Raw genomic sequence first — 23743 nt, 5'->3', positions numbered from 1 at the left:
TCTTACATCAGAAAATCTGCTAAGGGAGGAAAAAGTCAAAGGAATTGCACAATGCATTTGGATTGTGAGAACTAAGAACCCCTCCGCCTGGAAAAACAACAACAGCCCCTCAATCAAATATTATTGTGCACCTATTCCGTCTTTTCCTCCTTAACATATTTTTCTGGTAAGAAAAAAGATGGAAAAAGCAGTGACGAAATAAGGGAAACCGAAGAAGCACAGCCCATGGGGAAGGATGATGAGAGTCATATGCCAAAACATCTGGAAGGCCGCAGGGTGCGCTCTCCTGCCTTAAGACAACCTCAACAGCCTTTATAGCAGGACAGGTGAGTGAAAAAGCAGATGGGTGAAGGTGGGAGAGAGGCTGCAAAAAGAGGGACCTTCATTGTACTGTGTGCACTGAAGAGAGGAAAGGCCCAAGAGCTGTCCGAGGCCATAGCTAGACGGGGCGATATCCCGGGGATTGCCCCGGGATCATCCCTGTGCATTCACAGGACGCACAGGGGATCCCAAGAGCAGGGAGGGATTATCGCTCCCTTTCCTCAGGATCTCGCCCTATACTTCTAGCCTGCTTTTTCCGCGGTCTCAGGCTGATCCCGAGACCGCGGAACGTGTGGGTGGGCGTCACGGTTTGTCCCAGCTCCTCGCAAGTAACCGCAAGGAGCTGGGAACCGCGCACAGGGCGCAGAGCTCCTCAGGAGCTCTGTGCCCATCAAGGGTGGGGTGGGGGGAGCGGGGAAAGTATTTTTTTAAAAACAACAACAACACCTCACCATTTTTTGCATGAGCGCTCATACGTTCCGTCTGCTTTAACAAAAAAAACCAAAATGGCGGGCACGTCACATGCCGAGTGTAGACCAGGGCGACGATCTCACGATCATAAAATCACAAGATCGTCACCGTAAAAACCCCTGGTCTAGCTGAGGCCTGAGTCAGGGACCAAGGCCGGCCCAAGAAAATTTAGCCCCTGCTCTGTGTGATCAAAGAGGTGAGGCCCAGAATCCCTTGCAACGTCACGGAGGGTGCTGGGATCTTGAGTCCCAACCTACTATTAAAAAATATGGCCACTGAGTGACAGCTGGGATCGTTCATGCAGTTGAGCTCCAAAAGTTTAGTTAAGCCTAGGGCCTTTTAGTCAACTCTCTGAGAGCAGTTGCCTGAACCCAGAGCGCTCCTGCAGCAGTGAGAGGAGATAAAGAGCCACAGTGAGGAAGTTGCAAATACAAAGGGAAACGCTCTATGCCAAATGATAGCCAGATAGTAAGAAAGTACAACGAGGGTGTAACCTCAGAAGCACAAAGCAGCAGAGAACACGACAACTTTTATTAAAGCAATTGTTTTTAATTCCTTCATGGAGCTAGCCACAAAAGACCTCTGGTACTTCGGACTCATCAGAAACCAGTTTAATACCCATCTACAGAGTAAGGAAGATGCTCTTCTTTTAAAGACACTCTGCCCAGCTCTCACCCCTCACAAATGGAGGGCAGAGGTACGTTGCCTCCCCAATTTTTTCCATAGGGGTCAGCCAGATCCAACTCCTTGTATACAAGTGACAAGATCCCCTCCTCTGCAGGGACATTTCTAGAGAACAATCTGGTCTAAAAACTAGGCAAGATGATCACATGCAGAATTAACATTTTTGCTCTTTGACAATAAAGCTGCAGGCACAAAATACATTCTGGGAAGGATAAGAGTGTCTTCCCATACAGAAAAATAGTACAGTTTTATCTGACTTCTTGCACTTTCCATATTCATCATAAATGGTGATTTCCTACTGGTGAGGTGATGGGAAAGAGAATCGACATTTCCATGTGCCTGTTTACATGTACATGTGCCCACACAAGTATATACTCATGCATGACCAAAGACCTGAGATTAGTGTGGGACCATAACATGTTTGTTGAAGTGTGCAGGATTTGCGGCACATAAGACATTTCATCATGCATTCACTCAATGTGGGTTAGTATTTCTCACAAATCCAACTACAAGCACCAGAAAACACGCACGGATAATCCAGCTCAAAACCCCTGTGGAAACACATCCAACACCACTGGGAGAAAGAAAAAAAAGAGTGAAATCTGAACGTTGTTCGAATGAAGAAACTGTAAGGCAAACTACACATATGGTGTACTGTTGATGTGTTGTTCTATGTTAAAATTGTCGTGTACCTTAGAACAAAAATGAAATAGAAACATTTATTAAAAAGAAAAAGAAAAAGTTTAGTGTGTTTTGAAATGGCTTTAATATAGCATCAGCCCGGGACCGCAGTAAAACTGGGCTAGAAGGGTAGGGCAAAATCCTGGGGAAATGGAGGGATCATCCCTCCCTGCTCCCAGGATGCCCTGTGCATCATGTGAACGCACAGGAACAATCCCGGGGCGATTCCCGGGATGCTGCCCCATCTAGCTATAGCCCCAGATTCAGTATGTGAACTGCAAGGTGTGGATAATAATATTAGCTTGTACTACAAAGCTCAAGTCATGATTACCAAAATAATGTGTGTGAAGTTCTTTTAGTCTCCTAAGGCACGAAATACATTAATTCCTTATGATGTTTTATTGTTGATTTTAATGTGTTGTTTTAATAATTGAAAAGGGCAATGGAGTACAGTTTCTTAAATTAAGTAAATAACAGCACAATCCTATATATGTCTGCTTAGAAGTAAGTCCTATTGAGTTCAGTGGGGGTTATGCCAAGGCAAATGGGAATAGAATTGCATCCTAAATCAATACTAAAGATCTATTCCTCAAAAGATACCCCAAGCTAGTCCCTGCCTGAAATCTCAGTTTCGCCTGGATTATCTCAGCGTGTCCCTGTGCCAGTTGTGAACAGCGCTCCAAGGAAGGCATCAACCTACTGCGTCACCACCATCCTCCTCCTCCTCCTCCTCGCTGCTCATGTGACACCAGGATGGCAACTTCACGAGCCGAAGGGTCTTCTGCCCTGAGAATTCCTTTTGCTAGCAATCATGACAGACAGACAACACCAAATAGGAGAAAATGGCACACACACCCCAAAAGAAAGGAAAATACAGCACACACAAGATGCATGGGAGGAAGGACGGAAGGAAGAACACTCACAAAACTGTGTTCTTTGCCCTTCCTCCCCCAGTAAAATTAAATGATGATGATGATGATAAATGGATCATCCTGGATCTTCCCATTGCAAACATTCAATGGATGCCCAGGTGTGCTGGAATCTGACCTGCCTCACGTCTCAAGGCAGAATCTTGAGTGAGGCCCAAAAGTAATAGGACTTTCTGGACCATACATTTTGGACCACATCTCAGAGACAGAACACATGCTTTGCACGTAGAAGGTCCCAGATTCAATCTCGGGCATTTCTAGCTTAAAAAACCAAAACAAAGCAAAGATCTCTGCCCAAGACCCCGGAGGGGAGCTATAGTCAGACTAGACAATACTGACCTTGACGGACAAATAATCTGATCTGATCTATTTCCTATGATATGTTAGCTACATTTTAAACTTATTTATTTGTTTATTTATTGCATTTATATACCGCCCATAGCCGAAGCTCTTTGGGCGGTTTACAGAAGTTAAAAACAGTAAACATTAAAAACAAATATACAAAGTTTAAGAACATAAAAAGCATAAAACCAACAGTATCCTTATAAAAACAACTATTCTGGGGTCCGTTAAAACAAACAGCCCATGTTGTTAAACGCTGTTAAATGCCTGGGAGAAGAGAAAGATAACAATGCTGGTGCCAGGCGAGCCTCGTTGGGGAGATCATTCCATCATTGGGGGGCCACCACTGAAAAGGCCCTCTCCCTTGTTGCCATCCTCCTAAATGGGATTTCCTACTGCCCAGAGAGTAAGCTGAGATCACAATTTCAGGTAAAGAGGTGTTTCTAGGCCTTTTGAATCCTGCATGTGTGCTTCCCTCCCCATGGCAGGCAGAAGAAGTGCTAAATAAGTAGCAATGATCAAAAGCTATGCAGCGGCAGGATGCTTAATCTCCTTTTCTGATCTCATTTGCCTTAGAATCATAGAATCATAGAATAGCAGAGTTGGAAGGGGCCTACAAGACCATCTAGTCCAACCCCCTGCTCAATGCAGGAATCCACCCTAAAGCATCCCTAACAGATGGTTGTCCAGCTGCCTCTTGAATGCCTCTAGTGTGGGAGAGCCCACAACCTCCCTAGGTAATTGATTCTACTGTCGCACTGCTCTAACAGTCAGGAAGTTTTTCCTGATGTCCAGCCGGAATCTGGCTTCCTTTAACTTGAGCCCGTCATGAGCTAGTCATTTGCCCTTCAGCCAGGGCAAATGACTAGTCAAAACTGAGAGGCAACATCAAGCCACGGTTCTCACAGCTGACTAGCCAAACACCCCACTGAAAAAATGTCCACCACTAGAGAGCATTTATTCTCCCAAATAGTTCCCCACCCCACCCCCATGTAGGGGAGAAGGCTGTGGCGCCCTTGAGTATCAAGACACAAGTGTTTGAATCTTGACTTAGTAACTTATTAAGTCTCTGCAAGGTGCCATCAATGTCAAGCGACAATGTGAGAATTATTTTTATTTCTTTTCTGAATTGCTTATTCCGCAGGAGAGAGCAAAGACTGTGTTTTAATTTAGATCTATAAATTTACTGCGACTGGGTTCAGACGACACAACAGTCAATGGTTTATTTATTTATTACATTTATATCCCATCTTTTTTCCTGCAAGGAACCCAAGGTGGCATACATAATCTTTTTGTTGTTGTTGTTGTTTTCTCTTTTTCTTTTCTTTTCCTTTTTGTCTTTTTTCTTTTTAACTTTTTTTTTTAAAAAAATTATTTATTTATTTATTTTATTACATTTTTATACCGCCCAATAGCCGAAGCTCTCTGGGTGGTTCACAAAAAACGTGTTTGCATTCATTCCTTTTTTTCTACTTCAATTAAGTCTCTTTCCCCTAGAAGTAGTATCAATCAACTTTTTTTTTCTTTGTACATTATACATATTCATATAACCGTTGGTTTGATATTAATGGTTAGGGGATTGTTTGTATACATTCCTTTTTTGTATCTCTTTAAATAAAATAAAATTTTAAGATAATAATAATAAAAAAATCATCCTCCTCTCCATGTTATCCTCACAACAACAACCTTGTGAGGTAGATTGGGCTGAGAGTCTGTCACTGGCCCAAAGTCACCCAGGGGCTTTCCATAGCCGAGTGGGGACTAGAACCCGGATCTCCCGACTCCCAGTCCAACACCTTAGCCACTACACCACACTGGCTCTCTCGGTTGATTAAACAGTCCACCATTGACTATTGTGTTGTCTGTTGGGGGAAAAGCCACACCACGATTGGTTATTTCGGGGAAATAACCAACGCAAATAATCAATGGTGTGCAGAGTTGATTACCTGCGCAACCGTTGATTATTGTGTCGTGTGGCGGGCTCCTTCCTTGCCTATAATGTCACGAGGCAAGAGCGGCAGAAACTTTGCCACTCTTGTCCAGCAGCGCCCTAGAGGCATGGGAAATAATCCAGTCGCAGGAAGAGCTTTGGGAGTCGCCAATTATGCCGTCCCTTGATGGGGCGCCGCAATCGGCGGCTCCCCACATGCTTACCAGGAGGGGCACATGATGTCCCTGGGTTCCCAGTGATGTGCACATCCCTTGCCCCCACCCCCACCACAGAGAGAAAATGCTGGCGACCAGGGATGCTAGGAACTCCTGCTACTGTCCCCTGTCGCCAGCACTTTGCGGCAAACAGATTTGTCCCTATACTGAGGGTGAGGAATGCTGTCAGGCGGGTGGGGGGGGGGGGAAGCTATCTTCCCGGCCCTCGCTCTAGGAACAAATGCCGAAGGAGGCGTTGTGGACTGACACCATCCCCTGTCAAGAGATCATATCACTCTGCCTCCTTCCCCATTCGTTGCAAGGGCAAGGGCAGAGAGAGAGAGAGATGCTGTCAGACAAAGCCTTTCTCCGCCCTTGCAAGAAATGGGGAAGGAGGTGTTGCGGAGTGAGATCATCCCCTGACAAGGGGTGGTATCACTCTGACATGCCTCCTTCGCCATTTGGGGCTGGGGGAGAAGAGAAGGGGGATGGTGTCAGAAGTGTTCTTCTGACAGCGCCCTCCTCTCTCCGCCCCCTATCCACAAATGGCGAACAGAGGGCGGGACACAGGAAGATGCACCCCTCCTGCACCCCGCTCTCTGTTCTCTGTTTGCGCATCTCAGGAGGGCGCGAAGGAGAGAGTCTTCAGGAGTAGACGTCCCTTCTTGCTGAGACCACTGAGCCAGCATGCCTTGAGAATTTTATATGGATCAGGATGTACAAGACCAGTTCTTCTGATTGGTCCCTGTCCTCTTGGCTTCCCTGCTGCTCTGGCAGTCTCCGTTTTTGGCCCAGTACACCATTTGCCTGGCGCCATCCAGCTCCCCAGGTTCAGGACCTCCTGCAGATTTGATCCCTGACAATAACGGACAGTGTTTTGGAGGAACTCCAAAGTCCAGATGTTTTGACCTACAACTACCATCGTCCCTCACCATTGGCTATGCTGGCCAGGGCTGATGGGAGTTGGAATCGAACAATATGTAGAGGGCCACAAGTTGCCTTCCCTGGCCTAAAGAAATACACAGAAGTAAATGCTACAAAAACACACTGGTGTTTTTAACCCATGTATATGCTATGAAATCAAGGCATGAATATCTTCCTGGTTAGGACTTTGGGATGATGAAATGCCGGAAAACTGCTTCAGACTCTGAGGGAGGGACTTGGAAACTCACCAGTTTAACACCTGAAAGGACCTCCAGCAGAGAGATGAGGTTGTGACCATCCCGCAGGTCCTCGTAGAGGTCATTGATGTGCTTGCGCACCTGTGAGATTGAAGCAGAGGAAGGAAACTGCTCAGATGCTTTGAGATCATCTCTGATTGTTCCAAGCAACGCAACACTCCTGCCCAGTGAAAGTGTGAGGGGGGGTACTGAAAAAATCTCAAATCATAGGTAGAGGAATAGAATTCCACTATGAAAGGACTGAAGCCCCTGATGATTAGAAATTCACAAGTTCTGTTGCACTTTAAAGCCTTTTTCTGCTGCAATTAAGGACTAGGAACGTACTTGTCTTTTGTGTCTTTTTTTAACAAAATTAATTCATGCTACAATTCGCAAGGTGGAATTGTACTTGTTCACACAGCACTCAACATAAGGGTGCAATACTTAACAGGAGCCATGGAACCCTTTGAAACGGGAACATTTTGCTGCTGGGCAAAAACAAGACACCTGATCAGTTCTGGTAAGCTAGAATCAAAACAGCACAGCACTTATATATTATTTACAAAATCTGAATATTGCTCCATATCTAAAACAGATTCCAGAGTAACACACATACACCCACCCACACCGCTCTTCATCAAGTGCTTACCTTCATCAGGTGCTTATTCACCCATTTGGTGAACGTCTTTTTCTGGACTCGATCCCGTTCATCTATTAAAAGAACACACAGAGAGACAGGGAGACCAAGGTTAGCATTTCAGTCACCTAGAAAAACAAAGCGCACCTCCCTGAACTTTCCTGTTGTGGGTTACAAGCAGAACCATCACAAGCCTATTTAGGACCTGAAAGACGCCTATACAAGATCAGGAAAAGACACGCACCCACACCCATCCAAACACATGTGCAAAGACACCGGGTTTTCTCCGTCAGGTATGTACCTTTTGCAGCCTTTCCTGAACGTGCAGGTTTTATAAGATGCATAAAACCACTGCACCTATCTTTGTTAAGAAGCAGCCCTAAAACAATGCAGGCAATTAGCGGCTTATTCTTTCACTGTATTTTGGTTCATTGGATTTTAGGGATTTAACATTTATTTTAGGCCCTCAAGCACAGTCCAAGGACACCTGAAGAGCTTTAATTTTTTTCCGGATAGGTCCAAGTATGTGTGCATTTCAGCCAAACACGGAGAACAGGAGGGGCTCTGTTCACAGCATGCTTTTGGCCTTGACAAGAAGTCCATCACTTCTGGGCTACAGACAGCTTCCCCCTACCCCAAAGAAACACGGATTGGTTCCAGACAAGAGCCATCTTTCACATTATGTCGTTGCTTTTCTCGTTTTTGTTGCTGTTGCTGTTCTTGCTTGAGGAACTGCAACATAGGGCTAAACACGACGTCATCCCAGTGCCATACTGCAAAATCACAAACCAGGCATGATGAGAGTGCAATAAAATGATGGTGTGATGGAGCCCAATGTTACAACCAACGAACTGGAGGTGGAAGGAGCAGGGCAGGGCAGAAGAGCAAACAAGCGAAAGGGAGGATTCATTGATACAGTGCAATACCACAAACCCACTTGAAAATGGCCATAGTGTCCACACAATTTGTTAGATGTTTTATTGCAAGGAAACCTACTGTTTCCCATCTGCACGGGGGGGGGGGGAGAGATCAGGGTAGGATGTACTCATGACTTCTACATATTTCTCCCACCCTCCTCAATCAATCTGCCTTTCCTCCCCTTCCTATTGCACCAGTTGTTGTGAGCGTGCATGCAGCTAGTTTATACACCTGCACACACATCTTTTGCACAAAAAATAACTGAACTGGAATGCCAGAATTTCAAAATACCCCATGTTTACCATTTAGAATCACAAAGGTCTCTCACCAATGGTGATTTCTAGCACAGACCCATAAGAAATGTGGAAATCGTCCACCGTCAAGGAAGGTGAGAGCAGGAGTCACACTGCTGTAGGGTGACCATATGAAAAGGAAGACAGGGCTCCTGTATCTTTAACAGTTGCATAGAAAAGGGAAATTCAGCAGGTGTCATTGGTATATATAAAGAACCTGGTGAAATTTCCTCTTCATCACCACAGTTAAAGGTGCAGGAGCTATACTAGACTGACCAGATTTAAAAGAGGGCAGGGCACCTGCAGCTTTAACTGTTGTGATGAAGAGGAAATTTCACCAGTTTTCCCATATATACAAATGACACCTGCTGAAATTTCCTTTTTCAATACAACTGTTAAAGATACAGGAGCCCTGTCCTCCTTTTCATATGGTCACCCTACGACTTCTGGCATGTCTTGGACTGCTCCTTCTTCAGAGGACGGCACGCCTATTTGCTCAAAAGTGATTCAACCTGGCATAAGAAGGTACGCCACCTTCTCATTCTCAGAAAGAAAACATTACGATGTTTAACTATAATGCTAAGGGCATCAAGCAATAAGTCTATGTGCACTTTCAGCATGAGAAAAACCCCAGGAGGCTCTATTTTGCTAAAAGCCGAAAGTCAAATATCTCTAAGTTTGAGGAATTTCACTGGAATTTTTAAAAAAAGAAGTAAGAGTGTTTGCAGATAGAATGAGACGCCACTGTACATACAGGAAAAAACATTGTTTTTACTCTAAACAGGAAAGATAGGAATATAGGTAGAGGTGAGGTGCCGAGCAAATTTAAAAATGGTGGACTTGGGAGTATTTTGGAATTCTGGTTTAATTTTTTTGAAAAAAGATGTGAGCACAGGTGTATGAAATACCTGTGTAGTGTTCGAAGTAGTGAAGAGAGATGGGGCAATGAGCATTTCTGCAGACATCAAAGCCCACACTTCTAAAACCAACAGAAGTGAAGCACTAGAGAACATCTACACCTTTGGACAATTGCACTTCTGATCTGGGTCTTTCTAGCTAAACAGATTATCCCCCTTAAAACAGAAAAATGGATGAAGGGAGATAAAACATGGTTAATAAAAGATGACGCTGACATCTGAACGTCCTGTAAAATTATAGCAATGAACCGTGGCCAATGCACATCGTAAGGTGCAATTGGAAGCAATCATAAAATTAGAGTTGGGAGAACAGGACCCTGGCAAGTCCATCTCACTTACCCCAGATCAACACAGAACATGTTGGGCCATAGGTGGAGAGGACCACAGAAAGGCACTTGCAGAGCAAATAGCTCCTGGCAACTCGAGCAAGCAAGCCAAGTCACATATTGCATCAGAAGGCAGAGTGTAGTCCATGGTTACTGGCCAACTTGCACTGGCAGAATATTCTTTCCCCAACCCTGATCAAACCCTGAGTGAGAGCAAAGGCTTTTCATTATGTGAGTTATGGGGCTCTAGATTAGTTCAAAATGCAAATGGGAGAGGTCGGACAAAACACCGGAAGAGAAATTTCTAGAGATTTTTGTATGTTCTTTGGGGGCCTCCTGTATTCTCTTTAAGCTATGAAGTTATCTTTCAAAATAAAATTAAAGAAGAGTTTCTCTAACTGTGTAATCCTATGTACGTCTAATCGGAAGTAAGCCCCACTAAGTTCAACTGGACGTACTCCTAGGTAAGTGAGTATAGAGTTGCAGCCTAATTAGAGTAATGTTTTAATTATTGCTTCACTTTGCAGTATCAATTTTTCAAGTCAAATAATATTGCTTATTATACTTAATTGGGTTACACACACACACACACACACACACCTACATTTTACATATACATGCATGGTTAGTGTATGTAAAATACCAATACACAAAATGGTGTTTGTTTTTGGATAACCATCATTTCTTCAAGTGATAACACTCTCCAGCAAATCCAAGGACAAGGAAAGAGCATATATATTTTTAAATGAGATATTATCATCGTCATCTCTTTTCTTGCTCATGGTGGTTTTTCTAGATGGACATGATAGGCTTTGCTAGGTCATGCTGTCTTTTACTGATTCAGGAATTTCCTGACAATTGAGCATGTTTTAAGTATGACTGCTTTCTGGATGCTGGTGTGGATGTATTTTGGTAGACCCAGTTTCTGAAGGTTTTCGGTATAGTTTTCTGATGTGATGCAGACTGATGTGATGATGATGATGATGATGACGATGATTTATTGTATTTCTATACTGTCCCATAGTCAAAGCTCTCTTAAATGTGAGGAACCTGGGGGAAAAAACACCTCTGCATAGGTGGAGGCCTTACATGATTGTGGGAATTTTTGAATCCGCTTTCTATATGCGGCAGACTGTGACATATGCATCCATGCTAGCCCTATCGGTCCCAGAGAAGTGCAATGCTGCTGTGTATACACACAATCCACCCGAGTCATGGAAAGCCTATTCAAACACTCTCCCGACAGCATTTTTATTTTATTATAACCAGCATGACAGAATGAGATACAGTGTGAACGCTTGAGTTCCTGCTCAATCACTGTGGTGACTGTGTAACTTTGGGCAAGTTCTGGAGTGTGTAACGGGAACAACAGTGCCCTATTTTATGGGGCTGGTGAGAGAGAGGGGGCAGCTGAGATAAGGAGTGTGAGTAAATGGCATGATTTATAGTATACACTTACACACATATAGTACATGTTTAGGCACATACTGGCCTGCTTGCAAGAAGTAAAACATTCAGACAGTTTGACAAAGTAGGGGTTGCCTCTCCTTTTCCTACAGCAACACTTGTTAAAATTTAGACTGTAGGCTCTTTCGGGCAGGGACCTACCTGTTGACGCTCCTTTATAAGGCTCCATGTGCTTTGATGCCCGATATAAAGAATGATCACCTTGCACTTCCCGGCATCAAAATCCACCCTACATTTTATTTTCTGCCTCCCGTCCTCAGTTTAAGTTCACCCAGCCCTGACTTTTGGCCACTCTGCAATCAGCTTCTAGGGACGAGCCAATTTGTGGTGATGTGTATACAAAAGCCGCCATGCTCAAGGACTCCCCTCCTGTGGGAAGCTTTGCTCAAAACATCAACCGGTCCTTTTCTCAGTGGCTGTTTGTATGGACTGCTACATTTCTCCAGATTAAAAGGCAAGCAACAACCCTCACGTCATTACAATGCTATATATGCCACACCTTTACAACATGCTATATATTAATGACATCCTTCTAAAAGCTCTTCTCAGAATATTCTCCGTTGTTGCAAGAATACAGACATAAAATGTTTGCGCAGTACTTAATTCAAGAAGTGCAAAGTGTCTCCCCTGTTCCTTTAATCATAACTACAACCCCCAGATCCCGCCCCACCAGTTTGCACTGGGGGCTCCAGTAGCATGGCTATCAATCTTCCCTCATCCCTCTGCTGCCCACTCAGTTGCATAGATGTTGGGCACCATATGGGTGGGGGGCATATAGGATCCAAGACACATTCCCAGCACTCCACTGGGAGAATACCCTTAAATCTCTACCTAAGTGTACTGTACTTAGCATACTGAGTTAGTATGTATTTCAGCTGTTAACAAGCACCTGATCTGTCAGGCAAATTATTTTATTTCCTTCAGAAGTACTTGGAAAAAAACACTATCTGACACAACAAACTTATCCCCAGAATCCTGCCCCACAATCCTTCAGTTGTGGCTCATTAAACGTTTACCACTGTGGTCAGCGGCGTCCCTCATGTTTTATTAAAGGAACCTAATCATTAACTATTTTACTTCAGGACTCAAAAACAATTCTTCCCCTTTTCCATTACTTTCTCCACTAACCCCCCAAAATTAAAGAAAGACACAACCACCATACTACTTAAAACTTCTCTTATCACATCGTAATTTTGTTTTTCATTTCTAGCAACTAAACATTTGTAGTTTTGGCTGCCGAAATGCTTCAGAAGATGTCTCTGCTAGTCCAAAAACAGCAACAACAACAGAAAACACTGGGAGGGAGAGCCCGACTGGTTTTGCCCTGGGGGCGCCAACTTGCCATTAAGGGGCAGGGTTTACATTTCAGAAATAAAATAAATGGAAGGCAACACTCATCACATCCACGTCCCCATGCCATGGAAAGCATTTCTGCTTTGAGATGAAGCAGCAGGAGCAAAAAAAAGAAAGAAAAAGAATATAAAAGGGCCAGGCTCAATCCAAGCCCCCGTCTATACGACAACGGGATTGCTCCTCATTAATATAAACCCGAATTTCTGTTGATTCGAATGTAGGTAAAGAGAGTCACACTGCAACAGCAGCAACAGCGATTTATTTCCTATTTTTTTATAGTGTAGTTATAAATGCGCATATACACAGATTAGATGCTACGGAGTAGAGATGATGGAAGCTACAAATTTTATATGCGGAGCTCCACAGATTCATATATCAGACAAATCGGGAGCCGGGGGGGGGGGGAGGAACAAGGCAGCAGAGGAGGAGGCCCATTCCCCCCTCTTTGTTTTAATAAGCTTTCTCTGCGGAGCTCCGCAGACTCAGAGAATTCAAACTAAAAACAGTGCAAAGGAACAAGGCAGCCGATAGGTGGGAAATCGGCCAACCACGTTGTCCTACCCTCAAAGCTCTGCCCACATGTCAAAATGCAATTTAACTCCCCCAAAGACACATAACCATAACGCGGTGCAAACTCGGACGTGACCCAAAAGCTGCGGTAAATCACCACTACGAATATGCGCATTATTGCATTAAAAACCCGGCGCTACGGTGAATGGACGGCTGCGTCATGTGTCCTGAAACGTGAATATGCACATTTAGGTCAGGGTAAACAAGCCGTATAGACAAGCCCCAAGACACTTGTTGCCCGAGACATAAATGCAAACAGAATCCTGCTTTCCATTTAACGAACACAAGGCATAATTCACCACGAAGTTTTCCTGTGCAAACCTGGCTGAAATGAGCCAGAGTTGTGCAACTTCCACCAATTTAAATAGCATTTGCACAGATTGATGGAGCTTCCAGACAGGCATTTTATGACGCGATCTTGTAGCCTCATTCAACCTGACATTCTCCAGATATGTTGGGCTGGAACCCCTATCATCCCCATGTCCAGACGATATAGTCTTACACTCAGAACCCTCTCATGTTTTCCTACTGATTCCTCCCTCTTTTTTCTTAGGAGAAAAGGATGGCACTGCTGCACGGTGATTTCCTACTGGGATCATTAGGAGCCCTTCATCTGGGAGCACCACCAGTTGAGAGAAGCTTCCAGGACATCTGAATCCAAGAAATGTGTTATCCCAAAACTTTTCTCCTCCCTTTCCCTTGAAGCCCTTCCTACAACATTCAAGGCTGTAACATCAATAAGGGCACGCTGATGGCACGTCCCAGCCATGAGTCAGAACAGAGTCAAAAAATAAAAAGCATAAAGTTCCAATTAAAAACCACAGTTACAAGGAAGTTCAGTAGCCCTTAATCCTGAGTAGCCACGCTTAAGATCAGGCTGCAATGCTCTCCACTTCCTCCCCAGCCCTCCCTAACCAAAGACGGCATTAAAACGCAAAATAGGCCAGGCCATACTAACCAATGCAACACATCTGGCACACAAGGTGGGCATTCAGCTCCCTCTCCCCTCTGTAAATGTGCAGCATTGTCCCCTCGGATCCCAGCACTGGCAGCATTAAGTCCTTGGTGCGCAACAGTGCTCTTCCATCTTCCTGTTCTCTGATATTATCTTCAACGTGGTCTCCTAGCCCCACGCAATCGCTACCGGCTTCTCCACGACTCCACCCACAACTTCCTACTTTGCGAACAACGGAGAAAGAGTGCGCGCATGCGCTTCCTTTTAGAACATCACGCCAAAAAGTCCCCACAAACTGGAGCAATTGTTTCGAGGAGGCAGCAAAGGAGACAGTATTGTGTCCCTGCACAAGTGATGTGGCAATTCTGATGTATGTCAAAACGCAGACACGACACGCTGATGATTCAGCAGTGCCAAAGAGACTGCCCAGTAATATCCTACTTCACTCCGCAATGGGCTACACCTCATCCAGCCCCTGCTATATTTTGGGTGGATAGTTGCTATTCCCACTGTCAATTTTGCAACCAGGAAAGGGTATGTAGTATTAATTAAATAAGTCTAGGTGACACGGCTGCAATCCCTGATTAAGGTGAGAGAAAGAAAGATTCTGTTCTTCAGAAATGAGACACCCAGTACAGATCCTGGACAAACTGGGACAGCTCACAACTACTCAGGGACGAGTTATAGAAAGGAAATGTTTTGTTTTTTTTCCTGCTTTTTCTAAAGAACTCAGCGTGATTCCAAAGGTTTATCACGCCCAAGTTGCCATCTCCAGGCAATAAGCTGCATGTGGAAATTAGGAAGTCCAGCCAATACTTCTCCAGAAAGCCAGACTGTGCCGTTGAAGCTACCGGTTCCTCTCTCAAGTCTAGCTTTCCAGTTCTGGTGTCAACTGCAAGTCATCATACGGACTGAAACAACACCAAGCGAGAACAATGGAGCATTCTTTCCTTGTTGCATTCATGCTGAGCATCTTCACAAATGAAAAATATTTTCAAATCGAAGACAAAACCCAAATCTTCTGGAGCTCAGTTTTGCAAATGAACTAGTTCAGCTGAAGGGGTGCTGTTTTAGGGAGGAGGGCAGGTTGGAATGTCCACAGCAGAGATAACGGAACTGCTTTATCAACTCTTCCTTTTCTTCTTCTTCTTCTTCTACTAAATATAGCTCATCTTCACCCCCTCTCCCACCTCCAGCAAGTCAAGCACAATGGTCTCACACTACAGAGACACCCCAGCGGTGACCAGGCTGGGAGGAAAAAAATCAGCTCCTGGCTTTCTTCACGGCCACTCAGGAATAACTCCCAAGGGTTTTCCCAGGAAATAGAAAGAGAGAGAGAGAGAGAGAGAGAATTCTCTCAGATGCTCTTTCTCCTCCTGGAAGAGTCGGTTTTTCAGCCTTATTCTTCCTGGGTGGCTCTTGGGCTCTAATGGGATTAGTTCTCTCCTCCCCCTGTCACACACAGCCACTATCCCATGAGCTAATAATAAGTCTCTCACTTCTCCTCACCAACAATCTTAAGGCCTCGGCAGCTTATCTCCAACTGGTTAATCTTTTTCCAGAGAGTCCTTCCGATAAGCAACCTGTTTCGGCAACCTCCTCCAGCCTCAGCAGCAACGGCAGCCTGGCTGGCTGGCTTTCCGCTATTCCACCCTGTCCCACATTCCCCCTCACCCATGCAGAAGATAACCAATCAACCGTCTGGCATTCCTGACCAAGACTGGGGCGAGAGGCAACAGTAAAGCTGCTATTGTCAGTGACCTGGGCTGGCCGAACAGTAGAAAGAAAGGGGGGGCGAGAGGGAGGATTAGGGCAGCCGGAGAAACTCCATAAAAGACTGGGTAGCAAAATCATAAAAGAAGACAGAGCCATTTTTAAAAAAGTGGGGGAAAGAGAAAATCCAAGAACACACTTTGGAATATTGTCCAACACCCCCTTTTTGTGCAGCCAGCAGCTACAAGATCCACAACTGGACACCACAAAGGATATTTTTTTGAAATGGTCAGGTTCTGATACCAAATAAATCCATTGGGTTCCAGACTTCCAATGGGTTCTAGAGTAAGGAACCAACTAGAATATATATATACCAATTACCTAGGGAGGCCGTGGCTTCTCCCACACTAGAGGCATTCAAGAGGCAGCTGGACGGCCATCTGTCAGAGATGCTTTAAGGCAGATTCCTGCATTGAGCGGGGGGTTGGACTTGATGGCCTTATAGACCCCTTCCAACTCTACTATTCTATGATTCAATGATACCTGTTGACAGAAAATTTGACACCGCATAGGAAGCTGCCTTATAATGAGAAAGAATTCTAGTCCATCCCACTCATCGTCTACAATGCTAGTACCTGCAAGATGTCTGGCTGGGGGATGCTGGGAGTTGTAGGTCACATCTGCCCTCCAGATGTGACCAACACATCTGGAGGGCACCAGCTTGGGGAAGTCTGGTGTAGACTGACTGGCAGGGGCTCTCCAGGGCGACAGGCAGGGGCCTTTCCCAGCACCCCCCAGAAATGCCAGGGATTGAATCTGGCACTTTCTGCATGTATAAGAAGGTGTTCCACCACTGAGCTACCGCCCCTCCCCAAATACAAAATAAAAATAAAAAATCTCACACACTCTTACCTTGGGGATTAGTTAATCCAGAATTATGCAATCATCACCAACTGTTCTGTAATTACCAACCTCTACTGTGGAATTTCACTACACTCAAATCACTTTTTATATATTAGTATGTGCCGAGAGGGGGCTTGTTTAGACAACCAAGACCCAAATGGGGCCTCTCATAACTACAATACCTGTGTACATGAAAGAAAAGATTTCCACAGTGTTGTAATGCCACCCTACACTGTTGATCATCTTGGGCTGTTCACAACTCCTTGTGCGACTCTGCAAACTAGGACCTCCCACTCGCACACAGACAGTGCTTCCAGACAGACGGCTCCTATTGCTAACGGTCTAAAGGCTTCGTGCAGCTATTCCATCTTTTCCTCCTTAATGGATTTTCCATAGTAAAAGAAAAGATGGAAAAAGTGGTGGGAAAACAGGGGAAGGCTATGAATGGAAGACAAGGATGGTGACATATGACCCCTCTTGTAACATTCTTTGAAAGAGGCAAGGTGATAAAAGTCTTGATAAACGTCTTGTCTGGAATCACACCCTGCATCCCTCAACACTTGGTGCCATGCAGATGGATCTGTGAGCTAAATCCATTCATTCATTTGTAACACTCATATACTGCTTAATATAATAACCCTCCTAAGTGGTTTACACACACAATACTAAAAAACCACAGCAAAGATACATCTTTAATACAATGTAACATAACAAACAGTTAAAATTTATTGTTTTACTTTTTGCAACACTACCCAATTTGGGTTATATTGATTGAACCTAGCCTGTATCCTACCTACAGCAAAATGGTGGAAAACGAAGGATGGAGGGGAAAACGGGAGGCCACCATCCCTTGACTGAGGTCACAGCTGGTCACAGGACACGCCCAGCATGCTGGATTCAAAGCGGAGGATTGGGGCACAGAGAAGCTGAACTGCATGAGAACCGCATTAAGGGGTGGGGGGAATGAAATAAAACGAATCCATGAAAATGCACTTCTTTCAGAAGGAAGCTGCGTAAGGCTTTCAGACTGGCAACAACATCATGTATCACAATCAACCCTAAAATGCTTTCCCTTCGCAGAAAATTAAATGTGTAGATTAGCCCCAGGGTCAGAATTTATCTCAAACTTTACTAATTTAAAAAGCTGCTAGAGTTCTCTTTACTTTTTATTCTCTGCCTGCCATGGAACCAGTGTGTTTTGCCTAAGGTTGGAGAGAAATCCAAGTTGTTCCCAGCAGTCCTAGCTGTAACCTGAAACTTGCATAACACTTGCATAATCCAACTACATCTGCACCCTCAATGTCATCTTTCATTTGTAACCCTCCCATGTTTCTCCACTGTTTCTTCCATCTTTTTTCTTATTACAAAAAATCAGCTAAAGAGAGAAAAACAGAATAGCTGCACAAGGTCTTTTGCTTGGTAGCACTAATGGCCCTCCGCCTGCCATAGGAATTGAAATCTTAATACGGAAGTTCTCTTATTAAGCCCAACTTAATTCTTTCAGTGCCACTTGGCAACTTCCAGAATCATCCCAACTTCCACTTGGAGGATACCAGGCAACTAACAAAACTTAAAAGCAAAGACACTCAGCAACCAGTTGTTTTTCCCAAATGATGCACTAGAATGCTTCCAAATGGAGGCTTCCTAGCGCTACCAATCATAGAATCATAGAATAGCAGAGTTGGAAGGGGCTTACAACATCGAGTCCAACACCCTGCTCAATGCAGGAATCCACCTTAAAGCATACCTGACAGATGGTTGTCCAGCTGCCTCTTGAATGCCTCTAGTGTGGGAGAGCCCACAACCTCCCTAGGTAACTGATTCCATTGTCATACTGCTCTAACAGTCAGGAAGTTTTTTCTGATGTCCAGCTGGAATCTGGCTTCCTTTAACTTGAGCCCGTTATTCCGTGTCCTGCACTCTTTTCTGCTATAAGAAAAATCACAGAAGAGGCAGTGGAAAGACACAGGAGGGATATGAATGGAAGACGTCATCTGGACCCCATAAAATTCCATGAATGAGACATAGTGATGGTAAGATAAAACCTTTCCTGGAAGAATCTGGTGTCTCACAGGTATTTGTCAAGAGCAAGTTTGATCTCTTGAGCCACCTATCGGCCTGGCAGGCCCTGCCTATGTTCTCCTCAACCAGCCCAAGGGAATGAAGAGACAAAGTCTCAGGATTTTTAAATCGATAGATTTATTTCTTGAAATAGCCCAATGCAGTAAATAAGTCTAAAAGCAGCTGCAGAGATCTCTGGAAAAGGTATGCCTCTAAGATGAATCCTGCCGTTTTAGAAATGCAGCACTGAAATGTAGGGATGTATGAGATTTTAGTATTTGCACACAAAACATGTGAGTATGCCCCATTCAAAGCTCCAAACATGAGCACAAGCACGTGTCTGCTGAAAATATTGCCAAATTGTCCAACACAAGCTCATGTTTGTCTCATTCCCAATTCCCAGTTCAACTGGCACAAGTTTTCTAAATTGCACAAATTTGGGGAGATCTGCACAAATCCCCTGTTCAATCACTGCTTGATTAGCGCAAATTTCCCATTTGCACAGAGCGAGCAGCGATCACAAGCCCAAACAGCAACTGGGCCCAGGACAAGCGGCGAAAGGGTGTTAGGAGAATCTTAGTGATCTCAAACATCCCTCGTTCGCCCATTCCTACTGAATTTATTTATTTATTGCATTTCTATACTGCCCAATAGCCGAAGCTCTCTGGGCAGTTTACAAACTTAAGACAATTTAAAGTATAAAACAACAGTATAAAACCATAATATAAAATACAGTATAAAAGCACAACCAAGATAAAAACAGCAGCAATGCAAAAATACAAATTTAAAATACAAATGCACTGGGCTACTTCAAGGAATTCTGCGTAAGTGATAGATAGACATTTCGAAATCCTGAAATGTTCCATTGGGTCTCTTCATTCCATTGGGTTGCTTTGGATATTCTCCACGGTTGTCTGACTTTCCCCATCTAGCCGCAAATTTATGGGCCCAGGCCTTTGCTTGAGTTTCTATCTATCTGGACACATTTCCAAAGTTTCTATGCGGGGGAATTCCCAACCTATCTCCCCAATTCCCAGTCTAAGTTTTCCAGACAGATTTCCCAGCTAGGATCTCAGCTTCTTAAGGCTCTGCCTTTGGTCTTTCCGCTTAGACAACCTGCCCAGCTTGTGAGCCCAGCTCTCTTCAATTGATTTTTCCAAGGGGCTTGCCAACCCAAGGTCTGATCACCTGCAGACATAAGGTGCACTTGGAAGCATCCTCAAATAGCAGGTGAAGTCCACGCACAAAGAGCCCTAAAGCTGGATCAGATTAAAGGTCTATCTGATCTGAAATCCAGCATCCCACAGTGGCCAACAGATGCCTCTGGGAAGATAAGAACCAAGGCATGGAGGCAACAGGCCTTCCCCAGTGATGCCCTCAGGATCCGGTATTTAGTGCTAGACTGCCTCTGAGCATGGAGGCTCTATTTAGCAATCACTGTTAACAGCTGCAGATAGTCCTTCTCCTAGTCTGTACACTTGTCTAATCCTCTTTTAAAGCCATACAGTTTATTAATTGCTTTGTTTTAAAAGCCAGATTTCAGGGGGAAAGGGCATACAACCCACCCACCCATAAATAAGAACATAAAAACGTGAGAAGTGCCCTGCTGGATAAGACCAAGGGTCCATCTAGTCCAGCACTCTGTTCACACAGTGGCCAACCAGCCATCGGCCAGGGATAAACAAGCAGGACATGGCACAACGGTACCCTCCCACCCATGTTCCCCAGCAACTGGTGCACATAGGCTTACTGCCTCAAATACTGGAGATAGCGCACAACCATCAGGGCTAGTAGCCATTGACAGCCTTTACCACTAGGAATTTATCCAACCCCCTTTTAAAGCCATCCAAATTGGTGGCCATCACTACATCTTGTGGTAGTGAGTTCCATAATTTAACTATGCGCTGTGTGAAGAGGTACTTCCTTTTATTTGTCCTGGATCTTCATGGGATGACCACGGGTTCTAGTTTTTTGAGAGAGGGAGAAAAATGTCTCCCTATCTATATTCTCCATACCATGCAAATATGTATATGTAACTGCTGTTAAGGGTACCATTACAGAATTGTAAATCAAACAGCTCTTACACCACCCATCACCTGCAATAAACAGAAGCACTAGCCATAGTCATAATCTGAGAGTGCTGAGAACTCTTTTATCCCCCTACACAAACTACAATTCCCAGAATCACCTGGTCGCAACCCTTTACAGTTAACAGAGGTTCTGAAACGACCTTATGTGCATCCAAGGAGTCCCCTCCAGCGTAGCATATTCCATTACATCACTGACCCAGTGGTACTTCTGGGCTGTTCCTGACTTCTTGCTAGCAAGCCAGCCAGCCATGACTGTCACTTTAAACAAGGTCAGGAGGAAGAACACGCGCACACCCCAAGTAATACTTTGCTAAACGAAAGAAAAATACCTTCCTGCATCCTGCTCCTGGTCCAGTACAAGATCCCGGCAACTCCAAGAACATGACTCAAGACAAAAACTGCAGGCGGCAGGAAAACACCATCCAGAAGCGGCATTTGCCTCCTGATTCCAATGCGTCCGGCCTCTGAGCTGTTATCACAGATTCTGAGTTCTAAATTCCTCTCTCTTGAGGCCACCAGAAGCCAGACACAGCATCACACACAGCCGGGCGGGAGAGTATGGCAAAGACACAGAGTTCAGAAGAGAGAGAGAGAGAGAGAGAGAGAGAGCGCGTGCGGTCTCTGAAAGACTTAATTTGGGGGGGGGGTATCGCTCAGCCTCTCCTCAGCCCACAGAGAGGGGGCAACGGAGACCGGTCAACCCTCTACTGATTTCAAAGTAGAGGTAGCAGACAGAGCAAGGGAACTTTGGAAAAAGAGAGGAAGAAAGTGAGTGCATGAGTGTCAGGGTGACTCAAACATCTTTCCTTGGCATCCACTATCATGAAGAAATGAACGGACTTCAGCCCACGGCCCCCCTTCTAGAGAGGGAACGTCATGCTCTTGAATTTCCATTCCTCAGCCCGTTGGAATGCCCACTGTCCATGCAGACTTGTTTGGAAGAGAAGCGACTACTTGAGTAGCCTCTCACTAAGACATATGCAGAGCATGAGTCCTGCAGGACAGGTTACCCAAAGCGCACCCCTCTTCCTTCTCTCTCCCCCCACCCCACCCCGCACTCCCTGGGACAGGAGGGAAAAATGCATTTCTAATTTGAAGAATCACAGACCTTAGCTGAGAGGTACACAGATGAGTGGGCGCTCTACAGACAGAGCCAATAAACACGAAGGCTGCAGTTGATAATCACAAATGATAAAGAGTGCCCCTAGGCACACAACCGCATAACAGTTGAATCAAACAATATTTACATTGAATGGCAAAACAACAACATTTTATAATAACTACAATTATAAGGCAGTTCAATCAAACAAATTAGTAACATCAATTATAAAGCAGTTCAATCAAACAATATAGAATAGGGAGTCAAAAATGACTTCCCAAACATTATATTGACCAACAGAAATGACAGGAGTCCGGACTAACGTCCACGAAACAGGATGTTAATCCAGACTCCTGTCATTTTTGTTGGTCAATGTAATATTTTTGTTGGTCAATGTAATGTTCGGGAAGTCATTGTTGACTCCCTACTCTATATTGTTTGATTGAACCGCTTCATAATTGACGTTACTAATTTGTTTGATTGAACAAACAAATTATAATTGTTGTTATTATAAAATGTTATTGTTTTGCAATTCAATATAAATATTGTTTGATTCAACTGTTATGTGGTTGTGTGCCTAGGGGCACTCTTTATCATTCGCTCTACAGATAGGACAGCCTTGATTCTCAGAGGCCCATGGAGGCAACCAGGAGCCAGGAACAAGGTTAGCTCCCACCACAATGGTACACTGAAAGCCACTTCTAACTGAATGGTCACGATTCGCTCCTATCGAGAAAAGTCAGGCCATGCACTTGGGGATAATGTTGGTGATGAGTGGGCTGGCCGTTACGGACAGGGTTTATCCAACTTATATCCCACTCTTCAGTTTACAATTAAACCCCCAGGGTAGCTTTAAAAAAATGAACACAAACTTTTAACAAATGAGCATTAATAATTGAGTGATTAAAAATAGTTGAAAGTAGCCTAAAGAGAAATAATTAACAACATTAAGAGCAGATTAAACCAAGGAATGAGACAAATAAAAAGTTTGGGATCCTTTTAAAATATAAAAGGATGGGGTAATAAAAAGGCCTTTCCTTAATGCCAAGGAAACAAATGATCATAGGATCATAGAATAGTAGAGTTGGAGGGGGGCTATAAGGCCATCGAGTCCAACCCCCTGCTCAATGCAGGAATCCACCTTAAAGCATCCCTGATAGATGGCTGGCCAGCTGCCTCTGGAAGGCCTCTAGTGTGGGAGAGCCCACAACCTCCCTAGGTCACTGGTTCCATTGTCGTACTGCTCTAACAGTCAGGAAGTTTTTCCTGATGTCCAGCCGGAATCTGGCTTCCTGTAACTGGAGCCCATTATTCCGTGTCCTGCACTCTGGGATGATCGAGAGGAGTTCCTGGCCCTCCTCTGTGTGACAACCTTTCAAGTATTTGAAGAGTGCTATCATGTCTCCCCTCAATCTTCCCTTCTCCAGGCTAAATATGTGCAGTTCTTTCAGTCTCTCCTCATAGGGCTTTGTTTCCAGTGAAATGAATTGGCACTAGCCAAAGTTCTCTGGCGAGAGTGTTCCTAAGATTGGGTGTCACTATCAAAAAGGTCCTTTCCCCAAGTCACCACCCACCTCACCTCAAATGGCAACCAGGAGAAGGGACTTTGAAGAGGATTTCAGGGTTTTGGCAGATTCATGCAAGAGGGGGCAGGCCCAGAGTTCCCACGGTGGGTAGATGGGGTGGGGCGTACACACATGTGCAGCGT

The 23743-nt window shown here is 44.6% G+C and overlaps 2 protein-coding genes across 2 annotated transcripts in view; one reads left to right on the top strand and one right to left on the bottom strand.

Moving 5' to 3' along the window:
* PABPC4 (poly(A) binding protein cytoplasmic 4) overlaps nucleotides 1-23743 on the top strand; it is a 563337-nt gene that overhangs the window by 294362 nt on the left and 245232 nt on the right. The window lies entirely within an intron of this gene.
* The window catches only part of MACF1 (microtubule actin crosslinking factor 1), a 324508-nt gene that overhangs the window by 224821 nt on the left and 75944 nt on the right, over nucleotides 1-23743 (bottom strand). Inside the window, exons 2-3 of the mRNA XM_063139804.1 lie at nucleotides 7383-7444; nucleotides 6746-6835 (exon numbers count right to left, since the gene is read on the bottom strand). Coding sequence (XP_062995874.1) covers nucleotides 6746-6835; nucleotides 7383-7444 — 152 coding nt within the window. The remainder of the gene's footprint in view (nucleotides 1-6745; nucleotides 6836-7382; nucleotides 7445-23743) is intronic.

Source organism: Elgaria multicarinata, chromosome 13, assembly GCF_023053635.1.
Source record: "Elgaria multicarinata webbii isolate HBS135686 ecotype San Diego chromosome 13, rElgMul1.1.pri, whole genome shotgun sequence".
Taxonomy (NCBI): Eukaryota; Metazoa; Chordata; class Lepidosauria; order Squamata; family Anguidae; genus Elgaria; species Elgaria multicarinata.
The sequence above is the reverse complement of the archived record's forward strand: the minus strand, read 5'-3'. Positions and strand labels throughout refer to the sequence as shown.